Source organism: Lonchura striata, chromosome 4A (assembly GCF_050655825.1).
Source record: "Lonchura striata isolate lonStrDom1 chromosome 4A, ASM5065582v1, whole genome shotgun sequence".
Lineage (NCBI taxonomy): Eukaryota > Metazoa > Chordata > Aves > Passeriformes > Estrildidae > Lonchura > Lonchura striata.
In genome coordinates, this window is record NC_140742.1 from 6,732,369 (window position 1) to 6,750,663 (window position 18,295).

An 18,295-nucleotide genomic window follows, 5' to 3' on the forward strand; every position below is an offset into this window, starting at 1 on the left:
CTGAGCAACCCTCAGTTAGTTGTTTAATAAAAGCATCAGCGACCTCAAGTAGAATTTGATGTATTTATTTTAGATATTTATTTAATGAGTTTCAGTTGTAGAGCTTTTCTTAATGTGGATTGATTCTTTCTCACAGTTGCTGCAGCCCAAGCCATTGCAGAAGAAAGAAGAAGCCAAAGTGGCATTAGCCCTCTTGCAGTCCAGACCTCAATAAAGACAGCAACTAAACCAGGTATAATTACAGGTCATTGCTCTTAATGAAGTGCTGGGCTCACAAGCGAGGGTTAGTAGGGATTGAAAAGAACATATTTAGAGAGAGGTTTGGTGCTCTTTCTTCAGGAGGCATCAGAGCACCTGGTAGATGGTTTGTAGGTTTGGTTTTGATGACAGATTTCTGTTTTTGACTGGCTCAGAGTTCAGTGGAAATTGCCTGTTTTGTAAGCAGGACATGACAGCAAAGATAAATGATGGTAACTGGGCAAGTTACCAGCTCACTTCCTGCTGAAATTCAAGTTTTTATTCCTGCAAAGACTGCTTAAGTCTTGGTTCTGCTTAGTCTGTAAATTAGCTGTCCTACAGTGCTCTGAATTTGTCATGACAGGTGAACTATCTGTTCCCAGATGACATTTTCCTAAATTCCTGTCATTCTTGTTTATGGGAGTTAATATGTACAAGAATGAGGATCAGGGCTGAATATGGAAGAGGGTATGTTCTCACACATCTGACTTCTTAGGCTTTCCTTTGACTATCCCTATGGAGACTTTAATATGATGTCTGCTTTCTCTTGCAACTATTAAAAATGTTGTGAGGGAATGAAAAAGGGGAAGAGGAGGATGTTCAGCTTTCTGTGAATTTTTCAGATGGTATCTTTTAATCTCTATATAGAGTGTGCAGTGATTTGGTGGTGTGTGCATCTCTCAGGAAGTTTCATTCTCCTTTTGATAGTAAAGACTTTTGACATTTTATATAAATTTGAATGTTCAAAGTCATTGACAATTATATGTCTTCAATTTTTGTTTTGACAGTGATAGATGGTTCCATGCTAAGAACAGAAGAAAGGCAAAGACTGGCCAGGGAGCGTAGAGAAGAGCGGGAAAAGCAACATGGTATTTTCATGTTTCATTTAAAATACCATTTTCTAAAATGTTTCTCTTAAAGGAATTACTGTCCCCCTTATTCCATGTTCTGTCACTTTTTGTCAGCTTGCTGGGGACAAGAAACAAAGTCTGCTCTTGGTCTTGCATCAGTGTCCATCTGTGAACCTGAATGAAGAAGTTCTTGATTTGAGAGGAGAACTCTGTAGAGAATTTTAGCTTGTTGAAGCTCTGTGTCACTTCTGACCTTCCATTTTTTAGCGACCAACCAGCAAATTTAGCTAATTCCTCATTGAAAGCCCTAACAAAAACACTTTGGAAAATAGAACTTTTAGCTTAGAACTCCTTCCTATAGCCCTGAAGACTGATGTTTGGAGAATGCTGATTCAGAGAAAACCAAAAAAGATTTATCTACTTGAATGGCTTGTTTGCCTTGAACACTGCCTCCCTTGTTTCCCAGCACACTGAAATGACTCCTGTACTGAAGTGTCAGCAGTATACACTTTATCTTAGCAGGGAATCTGAGACTGGATAGCAGCAGAAAACTCTTGCCCAGCTTTATGCTGTTTGTGATGTGAATCAGTGCATGTGTATGTAGCAGGAGATGAAGGGGTCACAGTGTGCCCTGCAGTCCTGGGTCTTGGGCTCCCAGCTGGTGAGATGTCTCTCTGAGCTGTTTGTTTGTTTCTCAACATAAAAGCAAAGACCCACAACAACAGGAATTACTGTGTTATCCTAAAACAGGGTAGTATTATGATGCATATAAAATTCAGAAATATTTTGGGGGCCCTGTGTGTAGATGCTGCCTGTGCATTGTTGGTGTGATTATCTGGTCTCTTGGTTCATTTCATCTGTCTGGCCATGGAAAATTCTCTGTGAATTCTAGCTGTGTGTCACAGGACCTGAGGCTTCCTGTTGGACTGCACACAGCTGTTTCTTGGTGGAGGCTGCAGAGAATGGTGATACAACTATTTTGAACTCCAATACAGGAACTGTAGGGTCTTCCCATCTTATCACTCAGTGCCTTAAATATTACTATATTTTGTTTTAAAAACCAAAAAAGATACAACATAAAAAATTCTACTTTTTCATTTTTAATTTACTGCTTCCTTACAGAGACATCACCATTATGTTGGTAAGAAAAGTGTATGCTTAATATAGGGAATATACATATCCTGATATTCCTGTCTAGACAGTAAAGCCTAGTAGCAGGCAAAGTTCTAATTCCACTTCCAGCCTGGGGACAGAATTAAAGATGAGTCTCTTGTCTGTTGTCACCTCTGCAAGCTCATCTTCCTGTACATTTTCACTTCAGGTGGTAAGAATTATACTTGGATAGTCCCTTGCTTGTAAGTTGTATTGCAATATCAATGAATGGCTAAGTTTGATTTTAATTTTTTCTTAAAAATATTTTTACAGCTGCCAAAGAGACACAGATCCTTGAAAAGGAGAGAAAGGCAAAACTCCAGTATGAAAAACAGTTAGAAGAAAGGCAGAGAAAGCTAAAAGAAATGAAGCAAAAAGAGGAACAACGGAGGGCAGCAGTAGAAGAGAAGAGGAAACAAAAAATAGAGGAGGAAAAGGTAACACACATCAAAGTTCCATAGATTAAAAGAGCTACATGGTTTTCCTACATTACCATGCTCTGAAGTGCTGTGAATGAGAAACTCAGGGAAATTATGAATGTGTTAGAAAGAAAAGTATTTTCCACATCTACAGTGGGCTATGTAGGCACATGTTCACCTTCCCCATAGAGCTTTAGCTATAGCTGAGGCATTCAGGACTTCAGGAGCTGTAGCTGTTTGACCACTGGTTATTTTTCACTTGAGCAAAACCCCCACTCCATATTCCTAGATTTCCAAATGCCTTCAGAGCACTTTGTAGATTTTGTCTGTAAATCAACATAGGTGACAGGTCTTAGACTTACTTCTCTTATTTCTGTGTCTTGCTTCCTTCTCAGGCCCTGATGTGGCCTGAGACTCACATTCTCTTAATTCTTCTAAACCTGAATTCATTCCTGTATGATGAAAGGTGGTGATGTTATCTGTGTATTTGTCATTTGCTGCTTTGAACTGTGTAGTGACTGTGCTCAACTGGCCTTTGCTCTGACTGCACATGGACAGGCAGGGCAGTGTTTGAGTTTGGGACTCACTTGAGGATAGAAGCTGGCAGCAGAAATAAATACATGAAGTTATTCCATCCTTTTGAGAAGTAGCTGACATGAGGATTCATATACCTCTCCATAGCTCCTCAGTCATTCTGCACATCTCTGTAGCTCACTATATTGAGGTCTTGAGCTCATTTCTGTCATTTGTAAAGTGAAGCTTATGTCTAGCTCTGACTGAAGAATTACTGCACTGCAGATACCTCCATGGAAATACAATCTACAGATTACATAATGTCTGGGTACTTTGGCACCTTAGGTAAACTCTAGTTCAGGTTTCTCTAACAGAGGGGAAACTAAGCTTTATATTTCAAACAAAAACTTTTAATTTTATCTTTTGTCAGTGAGCAGAATCCTCCCTTCTTTCCAGGTTGACATTGTGTGTTTTGCACAGTGACTTTTTTAGTTTGTGTTGTGAAATGGTGTTGAAAGCAGGTGAAAGTCTAGTGTCCCCAAGTGGGAGAAATGGCTGTATAATGAGTTCCCTTGACATCTTACTGCAGTGTATCTGCAGAAAATACTGCTTCAAGAGATCACTTGGGATATAGCTATTCCAGAAGAGAAATGTGTTGTTGACACGTGTGGAAACCTGGCTGGCAAGAAGGAGTCTAGCATGGTTACGGTTCATTTTTATGCGCAAGAGCTAAAGCTCCCCTGCAGGCAGTTACTAGTTCTGGAGACAGCAGTGAAAGCTTCTTTCAGCCCCTTGTCAGGAGTGATTGCTGGGGCCTGAACTTGATTGGTCTTCTTTTGTAGTTTTGCCTTTATGCCTTGCAGTTCCTGGTTTCATCACATCTCAACCTCTCATAATTTCAGCATCTGTTAAGACCCAGTCATTGTTTTTATAGTTCTTTGAAATTACAAATAACTTTATACTTGGTATTTTACAATGGAGATTTTTTATCACCTTTTAGAAATAACTTCATTATAGAAATAGTTTCAAGGGTAACAGATGACTTTTGCTCAGTTTGGGGTTCATCCCTATTTAGAAAATCAGTAGTGCTGTTTTCTGAATAGGAAATCTGTTTGGTGGCTATTTTAAGTAAAGAGCAGAATAGATTATCTGTGCTTTAGCTCGACCTAATCATGTTTGCAGTGTTTTGAAGCCATTAATTGCCTCCAACATTCTTTGCATGATAATTTTTGTAACAAAATCCTGGTAAAAAAGATGATAAATCATACTGGGGGTGGTCTGTATTTTGTTTCCTGGCGTGGCTGTGGTTAACAGTTAGAAGCTTCATGGAGATGTTGTTTGGTAGGAGCGCTATGAAGCAGTTCTGCATCGCACCTTGGAACGGAGTCAGCGGCTGGAAACACGACAGAAGAGATGGTCGTGGGGAGGGTCTGTAACTCCAGACTCAGAAGGCAAAACAGGTAAGCAGCACTGCTTTTAGTAGGACTGAAATCACAGAATATTCTGTGTGAACATTGGCAAATGCAGCACAATTCACAGGGACCTGGGCATCCTTTCCTATCTGGGATTTTAAAGCAGGATCTGTGACTGGCTCATGGGAAGGTGTCATATCTGTACTTGCCCTGAAATGCTGCTCAGATTTAGAGCTATTTCTGACCTTGGGAAGAGCTGGAGAGAAGCTCTATGGGAAATACAACACATGACAGCACTGCCAGCCCTCAAGCATCAGATAAGGGGAATTATGATCTGTAATATTAAGATAATTGAGAGTCCTTCAAATGCAGTTCATGTAGTGGAGTGCCAAGACTGGTGATTAAACCAAAAGTACCCAGTTGTACTCTAATATCACATCTAAAATGTTTTAAACACGCCCTTGGAGTTAGGGAATGCTGACTGATTATTTGACTGTCCAGTAGTGGGTAAGGAAATGCATTGGTCAGTCCAAGCTTCTTGGAACATGGATTCTATTCTGGATTAGGTGATGCATTTTAACAGTCTTTAATTTGAGCTCAGATAATTTCCTGTTTCACAATTAACTGTTTCTACTTGTAAGCATTCTGAAATCAGACCAGCAAATAAAGATTGCAGTAGAAGGGATCTTTTCACACACTACCTAACCACCTATAAATAGTGTAAGTTATTGGCCAGGAATAAAATAAATTTTAAAAAATATTTCAGTTCTGCCTATCCTCTGTATTGGTGGAATTGTACTGAGTATGGTACTGTTATTTTCTGTCAGCTTGAGTGTGTGTTTGTAACATGTTTGAAAGTGCTTTGATATCAGTTGTCATTATGATATGCAGCATCCCCATTTTTTGGTTAACTTGCATTTTTTTGCTATTTGACCTCATGACTTAGCTTACAAACCTTCTTCTTCTACAGAACAGCAGAGCACAGATGAAGGTGGAGCTGGTGGTACAGATTTATAAAATTTTCTTTTTCTGTTATTTTGCATTCACTACTAACCTTTTAAGCTTGAGTTCTTCTCACACTAAGAAAAACCATCTTCTTATAGATCTTTTCCTGGATCTTGGCCAGCTGTGCAACAAATGTGATTCCCTAAGTAGAAAGCAGGCCCCCTCATTTTGGCTATCCCTCCCAGCTAATTCAACTATGGCTTAAGTCATGGCATGCTGAGTGGATTTTAAGGGAAAGGCTTATGTTCATTTGGGTTTTTAAAGAGCACAAGGAGAAGAGAAATTTCTGTGGGCAAGTATTTGAATATGAATTAGTTCAGTGGTCTAAGGTTTGGAGGGTTTAAGGGCAGTTTCAGACTGTTTCATTACTTTGCAAAAATTACATTGTAGGTCTTGGTTTGTTTCCTTCTTGCTTTGGTTTACCAGCAGTTGAAGTAACATTTGCAAAATCAAATGATATTTTAGTGAAACTTTGTGAAAGGGAATGAGTCTCTTGAGCAGTTTAATAATTTTTCTATTAAGGGTATTGCAAAATCAGAGCTTTCCCAATTACCTAAAAATAATTCTATTCAAGAAATGTGTTTTCATTGGATTTCTGGCACTTTCTAGTGCACAGACTAGGCCATTCATAGAAATGCTTTGGATCACTGATACATATGTTTAATAAGGAAAATTATTTCTTGTGGCTAGATTGAGATGAAAACTCTCAGCTGAGACTCAGCTGAATCTGAATTCTGACAGTCTGTGCATGCCCACAACGTTACTAATGCAGTGCAGCTGTCTGTGACACAGACAAGTGAGACTTGAAACTGCAGTGAAGGTCTGACTGAGTATGGTTAACAACTCTGTCAACACAGCAGAAGCATATGTATTTTAGTTAACTTTTCTCTTCCCTTGCCCTGCACATCATGAGTCCCTAATTTTCTCCAAAATGAGCCAGTTTGGCTGGGTTGGTTTATCTGCTTTACATGTGTTCCTTGGATACATATATAAATCCATTCACTGTATCTCAGACTACCAAATATCATTTAACCTTGAAACTGGGAAATCACATTTGCCTTACATCTTTAAGAAAGCAGTGTGTTTTATTCTTCTAACAAACACAAAATAATGTTCTTTGCTCTCTCCTGACTTATGTGAGGAAATGAGCCTTGTCTGTCCTTTCCGTTGTGGAGGATCTTCAGTGCTGCTGAAGCACATTTAAGATAAAATGTCTTCTAACACAAATGCTCCTGATGTAATAAGTGCTTAAACTGTGATTTATGCATCATAAAGTGACTATGCAGATAGTTCAGGAGCAGTAGATCAATTTGGATAACTTGGCACCAATCTGGAAAAAAAATTGCAATGGAGATAAACAGGTAATGCAATGTCCTAGTCAAACCCTTGTGCACCCACATTGTTTTAAAATTGTGTTTGATTTTATGTTAATGTTTCAAACATGAAGCTATGATCTGTGGGGTGTATAATGTGGAACCATGACTGGTTTTACATTTCTCATATTTATTCCTATTTCAGGGTAGGTCTTTTTAACTTTGGGAGCTCATTACTTAATTATTATTGAAAATCTACCTAAGACATGTGGGATACTTAAATCCAGCTGGCTTTCTAAAAAATCCTTATATGGTCCATTTTGCTGTATATTTGCACATTTTCTGGAAAGACAACAATTACCTTTTTTTTACTCTGAAAAATGACACTATATGAGCTCTACTCCATTACATCATTGTAGCTGAATAGTGCATCTTCTCTAACTGCATGTTTTGAGCAAATTTGAATCCATTATTATACTTCCACTGTCAAATTCTGTGGTAGATTTGGGATTAAAGCCCCATTTCTTAAAATGAGAACCATTTGGGGAACTGATTTCAAATATTCTTTAAATATTTTAGGACAAAAGGCATTCTTGTCAGTTGTAGTGCTGTGCAAAAAAAAATGCAGAATAGGATATGTCTTCCGTGAACAGGGTGTGTCAACAGTAATATTTAGGAACATTGAGTGGCAGAGCAGAGGTTTTGGGTGATAGTGTGCTCTGGAAAGTGAAGCCCATGTAATGGAACATTTCCCCAGCCATCAGCAGTTCTGTGGGATGTTTAGTGTGATTCATGAGACCACAGCAGGGATTCTGCTGATGGAGAAATGGAAAAATGGATGAAAGCCCTAGAGTCAAGTGTTACATTAATGGCATTGCTGTCAGTGCTAAGATGAAGCAGGCAGGGTGTGGGTCTGCCAAGAGAAATGGCCAAGCTGTGCAATAAAGTCTCCTTGATGACAGTCCTGGTAAAGGGGGTGTTTTAGTGGTGCCTGCTGAGCAGAACTAGAGGTTCAGGTGCATCAGGACTGGAGACATGCTTTTAGAATAGAAATGGGGCTGCCAGAGCCTTTCCTTGCTAAATAAAGAGCTTCCTTGTCCTACTAGAAATTTGGAAGGAAGTGAGAGACAGCTGATCTTATTTCATGTAGCCTTATGTTATCCAGCCTCAGGCAATGCTGCAGCACCCTCTCAGTGAAACCTTGGGAGGATTGAAAGCTCCTCATTCTGAGTGATTTTCTTAAGATCCCATGTTTTCCAGCTCCTTGCCCAGTCCAAGTCCTGCTGTATGGCAGACATGTGCTTTCTTCAGCTCTACTGCTGCAGTTTGCTTTCCCCCTCCATTAGCAAAATAGAGAAGTTGGTGTCACATGGGCTGTGTGCTTCTTGATTTCAAACCCCTTAATGGATGTTTTCTAACATTCCCCCGAAGACGTTATTTGGGATACTTTTTCAAATGGTGCTACATAGGCAGGATATTCCTGAGCCAGTCAGTCCGGTTGTCTTCTAAAGCTTTTTTTTTTATTAGAAAAAGGAGCTTTATAGTTTGCAGAAGCTGTTCTGTAATGAGGTAGGGAAGAAGTTGAGGCCATCTGATCATGCAGATGTATTGCTTGAAAAAGCATTGACCTCTGTTCCTGGGTCCCAGTAGGTGATAGACCAAATCTCATATTTCATACAAGTGCTGAAGTGCTAAATTGAACCAAGAGAAATTTGTGTGAAGTGTCTCTGTGATGTTTGGAGGCCATGGACTCAGTTGAGTTCAGGCAGGAGGCAGGATTTCCTTTAAAGAGCAGACACTAGGGGGTAGCCTTCCCCTTCAAAAGCACCCAAACACATAAATTATGAGCTTCCTGATTTTTGTATATGAAACCTCTTAAGGCTGTTTAGTTATCCCAGTTCTCAGACTCCATTCACAAAATGCCCCCCTTTTTTTTTTCTTCTTCATTTTGTTATGTTGGGAAAGTGTCCACTAAGCTCAGATCTTAATTTCTAAACTAGATTCAGTAGATCTTCCTCTTATCCCAGGGGACTTTGCTCTTGTTCACTGTGCCAAGAGCTTCCCATAGGCTGTCCATAGGAATCCTTATATCCTGGCTCTGGCTATAAGGGGCTGCTGTAGCATGCTGGCAAAGGGAAAAGATGTTGCCTCTGTGGTGAGTAGTGCTGCTGTGTCCTTTGGTATTTATGCACTAATGAGTTCAGATTAATCATCTTTGCTTGTGCAATGTGTCAGTGAAATCAATTACTTGTATTAGATGTATAGAATTTCATGTTTGTTGTGCTGGTCTGCACCCCTCTATGTACATTTATGTTTTCTGCTTACTGAGTTTCTGTAGCAACAGTTGTATGGGGTTTTTTTCCAGTGCTTTCACACTCTGGAGTAGTGTTCATCCTGAAAGTACATTATTTGAAATTAAAAAGCAGGTATTTATCTGCCTTGTAATAAACTTGCAGTTCTGCCACACGAAATGTGATCTTTATGTGTGTATATGTATCTGTATACACATACCAAAAGAAATTAATGCCTCTTGTGGCAGTTTTTTTCTGAAAAATTGCAGATTTGATAAGAAACATGAACTTAAGAGTAGCTTTTAGAGAAAAATTGGCAATTTCTAAAATACAGCAATCTTTGTGAAGCGATCAGAAATAAGAATGCTTTCTTGCCTTTCCTTAGGACTTGGTTTTATTCCTCCAAAAATGGTTTAGATTTATTAACTAGTGATTAAAAAACTGGTTTGAATGAAGAAAGAAATTTTCCTGATTTTGTTGTTATTTTCTGTGTCTTACCAGTCTGGTAACAACAGACAACCTCAGTAGCTTTTGTCTTTATATGTTAGGGGTACAGGGTTTAAAAATCCCCTGTTCACACACACATGCATAAATTTTGGCATGACTCCACTAAATTCTACCTTTCCTGTGCCTGTCCCAGCTGGTGCTAATGGTACCAAGCCTGTTCAAAGGAAAACAAAATTTTGTGTTTATCATCAAACAAAAATGTAAATAGCTTTCAGGATGTAATACCTGGAGAGTGAGCTCCCAGCAAGGTGTGAAAGGCTCAGGATGAGGGTGACTTCTAAAGGTATCACTTCTCTCCACAGCCAGCAAACGCTCGCCCTCCACAGCCAACCTCAAACAGGCAGAGGCTGCCGTGAGCAAATGCCTGTCCTCGTCTGCAGCTCCTCTGAATGCCTCAGATCGAAGTAAGTGGGGGTGTGTGGCTGCTGGGAGCAGGGCACTGCTCAACTGTGCCTGGGGAGGAGACAGGAGGTGGAAGGAAAATTCCTCCCTCCTCCCCTGCTGTGTGACTCACTTCATATTTTGATCTCAGATGCATTTCATGCAATTTCTTAATCCAGCCTGACTGTTCAGGGTTTTGACCCAGTTGATGTGATCTCTGTTAGAGGAGAAGAGCGATGGTAAAAACTGCTGGTTTTTAATTTTTTTATTTCTGTAATTCTGTTACTAAAGTCAAATCTTGGTTAATGATTCACAGATAATTTCCCATCATCTCTGTGGATTTGCATGCCTTAATTCACACTCTAAAATTTCAGCAAAATAGACATAGTATGAAAATAAAGTCTGTCCTTTTCTGTTAGACAGCTTCAGTCATTTGATTGCCAATGAGAGGGGAAAAAATCAATTATGATAAAGAATTGTCCCAACATACTTGTTAAGATAAATAAAAACTATTTGTAGGAGCATATATTTTGGCTTGTTTTAGCATGAGATTTTGTTAATTTGGAATCTTCCCAGAGTTTTGTATGAACCTGCCTATATCACAAACATGGAGGATTTTGCTTTTGCTTTTTTGTTTTTCTAAAATGATGAATAAGCTAAAAGCTGTTTAATACAAAAGCAGATTCAGCTAGGTGTGTGCTGCAGTGTTCTGCCAGGCTGCAACCTCTGATGAAGCAAACTGAGCTAAAAGAATCCCTGACACAGACACAGCTAAAGGTGGTTTTGCTGGTTCATGTTGGAAGGTGATGCAGCAGAAAAATTTGTGATCATCCATTCTGTGCCTGATGGGGAAATCAGTGACTATATTTATACTGGCAGGGGCTCTGAGTCACTGGAGGCTGCTTGTGATTTTAAATTATATTTATATATTATGTGTCTGCAGGGTTCAGCTCTGGATATGAGTCAGAAGCAGGGTTGTAAAGTACAAATTAAACCTCTTACAAAGGAAGTAACTAATTATCAACTAATTGGGATTGCTTTCAAACTTACTGTCATACCCTGAAATCCTTTGTGAATCCTTAGTCACTTCGGAGGAAATATTCTCAGGTGGCTTGAAATACAACAAATTTGGACAGGACTCCAAGTGATCTATGTGATCAGAGGTGAGAGGGTGACTTAGAGTGATCCTGTGCTCTCAATCTGACACTTGGGGAGAACTGTATGTTTGGTAAAAAGATGGGTAAATTCACAGGACATAAGATACAGTCCTAAAATAAACCAGATTGCTTCTGTTGTGCATGTGTGCCTGGGAGGGTGAAGGAGCAGAATGTGGAAATGAGAAAATTATGCTTGTCCTGGATCAGTGGAGTATCTCCACTTACTACTGTGTTAATTCTAGGCTCACTCATACTCATAGAGACTGTGAGCAGTTGTCTTTTAAAATTCTGGTGTATTTTAAGTATGTACAAGGATGGCCTCCATAGATCAAACAAGAATCTGTTGTGGCTGACATACTACTGCTGTGATCAGAAACATGCAGAAATTAAAGAAGTAATGCTTTATATGAAGTGGTTCTTCCCTGATCCAGTTTTTCTGCTTATGAAGAATTTAATATTATAAAGCAACTTAATCATTCCTCTCTCTCTTAGGGAAGTGGGGCAGGTGTTGGAGGGTACCTCTGGGCTTTTGAGCATAATTAATCCATGCACTTTCACTTCCAGGTACCACAAAGAGAAGTGCCTCATTAAACAGACTGAGTAACAAAGTCCCTCCACATTCCCAGCAGTCAGCACCCAAAGGTTCGCAGGTGGAACAGAAAGGTGCTAGAAACCAGTTTGTTTTGAGAGTTGGGAGGCAGTAAATGGGATATTCAATGACTTTAAACCATGTCCCAGTTCCATTATAAATGTTTGCACTCAGGCATTCATGCAGTCTGTGCACTGTGGCATAAATATAATTATGCACATTGCAGTGCCAGATATTGGGTAACTGTCTCTAAACCAGCCTTATTCCTCTGAAATGTGGAAGGGTGGGGGGAAAGTAGACAAATGGTAGCCAAACCATTTAACTCATGAGAAAATAGTGCTTCATAATGATACATTGATGGTTTTAGCTGATTGGTAAAAGCAAAGCATGGGATGGCAAGTTAGAAAATCATATCTTGTTAAAAATAATCTTCCTTACGCTTGGTCTCTAGGAGGAACAGAAAAGAAGAGGAGCACATCTTTGAGTAGAATGAGTAGTAAACCCCAATCCTCTCCAGAGCTAGAAAAAGTGAAAAAGGAAGAAAAAACAGGTGGTTGTTTCATAAAATCAAATATTTTTAAAAAGCCTTTTAAGTTTGGATGGGCTTGATTACACTAGCTTCCTAAGTTCTTAAATTTCTAGGACATTTAAATGGTTTTTTAGTTACCCAGTGTTAAATATAAAATTGTATAAGTTAAATTTTTACTTCTGGACAGAAAAAGAAATCCTCTAAGGCAGCCTTAGTCTTTATTATATGGCACTGCAAACAGATAGCAATATGTGTCTGCTTAATAAAGCAATCTGTTTGAGAGCTGGTAGACTGAAGGGTCAGAAATGGTAAAAATGTCACTGATCTGTTCACTTCTTAGTTAAATCTTACCTTTGCTTTTTAAATTCCATTTCATTATTCAGTTTAAAAGCAACTTCTCTGTTCCTGCTGCTGGAGTAAACCATGTGCATGCAGAAGGAAGAAACCTGTTCTCACTTTAGTCTCTTTTGGTCTGTGTATTCCCAACTAGGTTAAAAATAACCTCATTCCTAGGAACTCCTCCTAAACCTGGAGAATAGCACCTTGTCTAACATGTTTTTCCCTCTGAGTTAACAATTCTGAAACTTTCCTTTTTAGCAGCAGTTGCCAACAGTTGAAATTATTTCTGCTTCAGAATCTTTCCTGTGTGAGAGAATGTTGGGTGCTGTCCATGTGAATCTGTGTGTGCAGGCGATGCTTGACCATAACTGCTGGCTTTGACTTGCAAGCCTTCTGTTTATTATGTCAAAACAGCCTTTCCTGCAATCTAGAGAATGTAGCTCTGAAGAGCTCAGTCAAAAATGTCTCATACTTTGACTGGATTCAGCATTTACCTCTGTTGTACACGTGCCAGTCTCTGCACTTTAAAATGACTTGTACTAAGCAAGACAAGAACAGGAAGTGCAGCATAAGAGATTGCACTGTTTAACCCTTCTGTGCTTTTAGTTTGGAATTCCCCCTCCATGACTTCAGTATTGTTCTTCCAAAACTGTTACGATTTGCAACAATGCTCATTCTTCCTTTGCTTTGTACTGCTTGTCTTTTCCGTGATATGATTTCATGTTGGATCCTTTTTGGTTTGTTCCTGTGTCCAGCTCGTCGCTCCCAGCTCAGTCCCCTGGACAGTAGCGTAATCAGCCGCCTCCTGGCCCCCACACAGGCCTCCCTAGCTAGGAGCAAAAGTGCTGCTACCTTGTCGGCTGATGGACAGGACCCCTCAGGTAACAGGAGGGCAGCAAAGCCTCAAAATCTTACACACTTGCTCTTCAAGCAAGAACGTAGATGGTAGCTGCTAACTGTGCTACACTTCTGTCTGAATCAGACAGTTAATACATGGTTGTGTGTAATATTACTTACCCATGCTGTGTTGCATGTTTACTTTACAAAACCATATAATAATATTAGCTTTTAAACTGCAGTGCTGATTTACTTGCTCTGCAGAGAACCAGATGCTGGTGTTCATTCTGGGGATTTTTTAACTGTGTGTGGTTTTTTTTAACTGACAGAGACCTGCATTTGTACCCTCAACTCAATCTCAGACATTGTGGTTAGAGTAGTACTAGGTTATGAAAGGGAAAAAAAAAAAAACAAGCAAACTTAAAATTTCAAAGTGCAAAACTTAGGGGAAGAAACTCTTGCAGGAACATGACAATAGAGTTACCTTTAGATAAGTACAGTGAGCCCTGAGCTGGCTTTGTTCAGCTGATAAGAGAAGTCAGGGTATAATAGAAGAGAGAAACCCTGGCTGACTCAAGCAGTTTTGTGTTGGTCCAGACTGACCTGATATGTCCACAGCAAGCTCAGTTTACTAGAGCAGGAATTTGCATCATGGGCAAGCCCCCCTAGCTGCATCCCACATGTCCTGGAATTGTTACTGGTTAATTAATAATGCCCCAGTAAATGCATCTCTGGAACCAATGTGGAGTCCTTTCTCTTCTTTTACCTTCATCTTGTGTTATCAGTTTTGCCTGTTTCTTCTTTAGTATGAAATCACATCTTTATTTTTTATCTTACACCATTTCACTTGGTCCTTGTCAGTAACGGTGACATTTCCACACTGTTCCCCTTGCCTAATAACCAGGTTTTATTTTTTGGTTTGTCACCAATAGTCATATTTTTACACACCTGTGTATGTGCTGCTTTTATTTTACCATAAATTATTCAGTTCATGTCATGTGGGGAAATGCCATCATTTTTCTGTTACTGTTAGCATGTGACACTCATTATTGCTGAACTAAAGATACATTTTTATGAGTTTACTTAGAGGTACTTTTTTCATTTCAGTAGAAAAGTACCTGTGCTTTAACACAACCTGTGCACAAACAGAATGCAGGTCTCTTTGCACAAATGCTGCAAATACAAAAATAAAATGTATTTTCCATAAAGTTAGTTACAAAACTATGTGCTTCATTTGTCACAATTTATTTGAATTACAGAAGAATCCAATATCTAGTTTTAGAATATTTTTGCATCTATGTGTGCTTATCTGTCTGTGATCGTGTTAGTAAAAAAGTAGTAAGATAAAATTTCTTCTAGTATCTTATATGTGAAGAGAGTGACACTTCAGGTAGGAAAGGTATCATAGTTAAATAGTTGACCTTTTTTACATCACCTTTGAAAAGAAGGGAGGTTTCCTCCTTGAGTATAGAGGAAACATGCTTGAAATCTGAACCTGTCATGAAGAAATTGTCAGGAAAGATGTAAGCCTTTGATACAGAAGCAGTTGTGATCAAATGCAACTTGACTAAAATTAAAGTAATGCTGCTGTACTACAAATTTGGTCCATTTTTGGAAAAGCATTTTATTTTTATCTACTCCAGACTGCTGCTTTCAGAGTGTTTATTCTTGGTGCTGTTGCTTCCCAAGTACTAATTGTGTGGTGGTGTCTGTCTGTGACCCGTTGCACTGTGCACTGCCTGCGGTGTTTCCCTGTACGGTTTCTAACACACACAATATCTCTTTCTCTTTTTCTCCCTCTTCCTTCTCTCCTGCTCTTATGCTGTGCACTTGGTTCTTGTTTTGTCTTGTCAAATTCCTAACTTTTATAGAATCTCACCTCTGTCCTCGTTCAGCTTCAGCCAGTTCCATCAGTTCCCCAGTCCCAGCTCCTAAAGTGCCGGTGCGCAGCCGTAGCATCGACAGGTTGAAGTCCTCTGTGTCTTCATCTGATGCAAGTTCACCTGATTCAACCCAGGTTTGTTGAAAACCCAGAGGAATTAAGTTTCTGTTAATCTGGGGGGGTTGCAACAGCTCAGGATGGGATCCTGTTTCCCCTCTTTGCGGCTGCTTTCAATAAGCATTAATGAAATGTACAGTAGCATTTGCCTAGAAAATACAGAGTATTAAAATCCAATTGGAATTGTATGGTACTTGATCTCTCTTTTATCTTGAAGGCATATTGTTTGCTGCTTATGGTTCCCAAACTTTAATTTATGTAAAAATTAAACACAGACCAGGTCTGTGTTTTGGAACATAAAAGAAATTCAAAGTGTGTCTTGTTGACCACTTGCTTGTTTGTTGAAATAGCAGCTCCTTTGTCTGCAATGTATTCTAGAGAGTCAGCAGTATTTTGTTTTTGTGTATCTTCTAGAAATCAGAGACAGAAAAACCATCCCCAGGTTCTGGCTTGAGGCGCCCTCCCTCGCCATCTGTGTCTGCCCATAGAAGATCCCCCTCTCCTGCTAATTTGGTGAAGCGTCCTCCGTCCCCTTCTGCAGTCAGGTACGTGCCCAGGTTAAACCTCTTCTGCTGTCAGGTATGTGTAAACACCTTTTATTCAGCACAAATTGAAGGCTTCTTCCTGTCTCAAGACAATTGAGCTGTTAGAGTTTGGATGACCTATGCTGTGCTGTGTTTGTACAGAAAAGTCGTCATTTTGGGTCCAATTTCCCTTTCCCACAGTAGGGATGCAGCTTTTACCCCAACTTTTGTTGTGCACCCTAATCTTCTGTGCAGTCTGTGCACTAAAACCAGCAAAAGCCTGCAAACTTTTGAATGAAGTGATCCACCTGTATTAGCATAGGAAGTTTCTTGGAAGGAATCACAACGTTCATCCTAGATGAGGAGTAAATGGAGATCTGGGCTAGCAGTCCTGTTTTGATGTTAGCCCCCAAGTAGCAAGGCTGGTTGCCCAAGGTTTCTTGGAATTCTGGTTTAAGTTTTATGGGGAAGGCACCAGTAATTTGTGGGTGGATTTATTTTTGAAAGTGAAATATGTAATATAAACTAAACAAAGGAGACTGCTCTCCTCAGGTGCGTGGTTGAGGTTTTCATTGTTAGCTCTGAAAAATATTCTTTATTTCAACAGACAGAAGACTCGCCCACCTTCACCTGGTGTGTCTAAACAAAGACCACCATCTCCTACTCCAGTCTCTAAATCAGCACCCATCCAGCGCCCATCTCTCACACCAAGTGTTATAAACATTACCAAAAAGAAAACTGAAGCAGAGAGCAAACCAAAGGATAAAAGCACAGAAGGAGTAGGACAAGATCAAGGTGCTTCCCCAGCCTTGGAGAGGGATGCAGGAGCAGCTAGCACAAAGACCAAAGAAGGTGGGTGTTTCTCAATGTCTGACTCACTCCTGCTCCAGGCCTCTCCAGTGTGTGCTAGGAGTGGGGAACAGCTGGCTCGTGAGGCAGAGCCCTGCAGGGTAGGATGCTTTAAGGCAGAAGCTGTTCATTGCTTTATTATATAATAGTTTTTCATGGTATGACTTGGGGATGTGAATTTTAATGCAGTAGTTGGTTTATTTGACTTTGAAATTTAAATCAGGAGCTTTCAATATTACTACTTGTACTTAATTTTAAGAAAAGCAGAAATCCTCTTTGCCTTTTGGGCTTCAGCTGCTCTAGCTGAGGGATCTGCTAGCTTAAGTTTGTAAAGTTAGTAGTTAAACTACAGAAAGGTCTTTCAGTTCAGTTGGTAGTTCTTAAAATGCTCCTGTAGAGACCTTCTTGGGGGACAAAATCAGCTCCTGTTCATCACAGGATGAGTTTTCACAATGCTTGAAGGCTACCTTGTCCTAAGTTTCAGTGAGCGTGTAATCACTGCTGCCTTGGGGAAGAGTGATCAGTTCACAGGTCACACTGAGAAGTTATCCTGGTAGATTAAGGAGTGCCATATAGCAGATAAGTAATTGGTCTTCTAGTCCTCTTCATTGTGCCACATGAGCCTGGCCTCTGTCCCTGGCGAAAATGCCAGCTGCCATCTCCAGCAGAATCTGGGAGAGCCTTCTGATGAGATCTGGCAGGCAATACACTGTGCAGAAGGACTTAGGGACCCTTGACAGGAAAAGGAGGGATCTTTAGACTGTAAGTTACAGCCAGTGGGCAGTACTGGGGGTGAATCCCTCACACACCAGGTAAGTGGGAACATGTGCTTGCTGCACGTTACTGCATGTGCGGTTCCTGTGTGCTTCCCTGGGCTGCTCCTCTTCTCTGCCACTTCTGAGACTCCTTCTGATATGGCTTCTGTTGGATGTGAGGAAGTGTCATTCACCTGAAGCACTCATGGTAGAGCTCTCTGGGCATGTGTTCCTGTGGAAGGAAGCCTGGCTGTCAGAGGTGGATGTTTGTATGGAGTTGCACATCCATCTTTGGTGTCCCGTCCTTTGTCTTTGCAGTCCATCCCTCAGTGTGCTACCATACTGTGGATAAATGTCTTGTGTGCCTCAGAGCATCATCACTTCTGATCAATGTCATCAGTTGGTTGAAGCCTCCATAACAATGTGTCCTAGTCCTGTATCTTCCAGTTGTTTTGGAGCGAGTACCTCTGTCCTTGTTCCTTGGATGCCTGATCTATCTCATCTCTACACTGACTTCTGAAACTGTATTAACCCAGTTTATCTGTTTTCCTTTTAGCTTAGTTTTTATCTCAAAATAGTCATCTTTGTAGTGATTCCTACTGGGGCTAGGCAAAGCTCTTTTTCTTTGTTTGATAC

The 18,295-nt window shown here is 40.0% G+C and overlaps 1 protein-coding gene across 2 annotated transcripts in view; it reads left to right on the forward strand.

Moving 5' to 3' along the window:
- The window catches only part of MAP7D3 (MAP7 domain containing 3), a 42,403-nt gene that overhangs the window by 12,665 nt on the left and 11,443 nt on the right, over positions 1-18,295 (forward strand). For both annotated transcript variants that reach the window (XM_085570422.1, XM_085570421.1), the window contains exons 2-13: positions 137-232; positions 1,026-1,106; positions 2,514-2,677; positions 4,518-4,632; positions 5,555-5,587; positions 10,003-10,104; positions 11,803-11,901; positions 12,279-12,377; positions 13,451-13,576; positions 15,404-15,549; positions 15,946-16,076; positions 16,663-16,907. In XM_085570422.1, the coding sequence (XP_085426548.1) occupies positions 137-232; positions 1,026-1,106; positions 2,514-2,677; positions 4,518-4,632; positions 5,555-5,587; positions 10,003-10,104; positions 11,803-11,901; positions 12,279-12,377; positions 13,451-13,576; positions 15,404-15,549; positions 15,946-16,076; positions 16,663-16,907 (1,437 nt within the window). The remainder of the gene's footprint in view (positions 1-136; positions 233-1,025; positions 1,107-2,513; positions 2,678-4,517; positions 4,633-5,554; positions 5,588-10,002; positions 10,105-11,802; positions 11,902-12,278; positions 12,378-13,450; positions 13,577-15,403; positions 15,550-15,945; positions 16,077-16,662; positions 16,908-18,295) is intronic.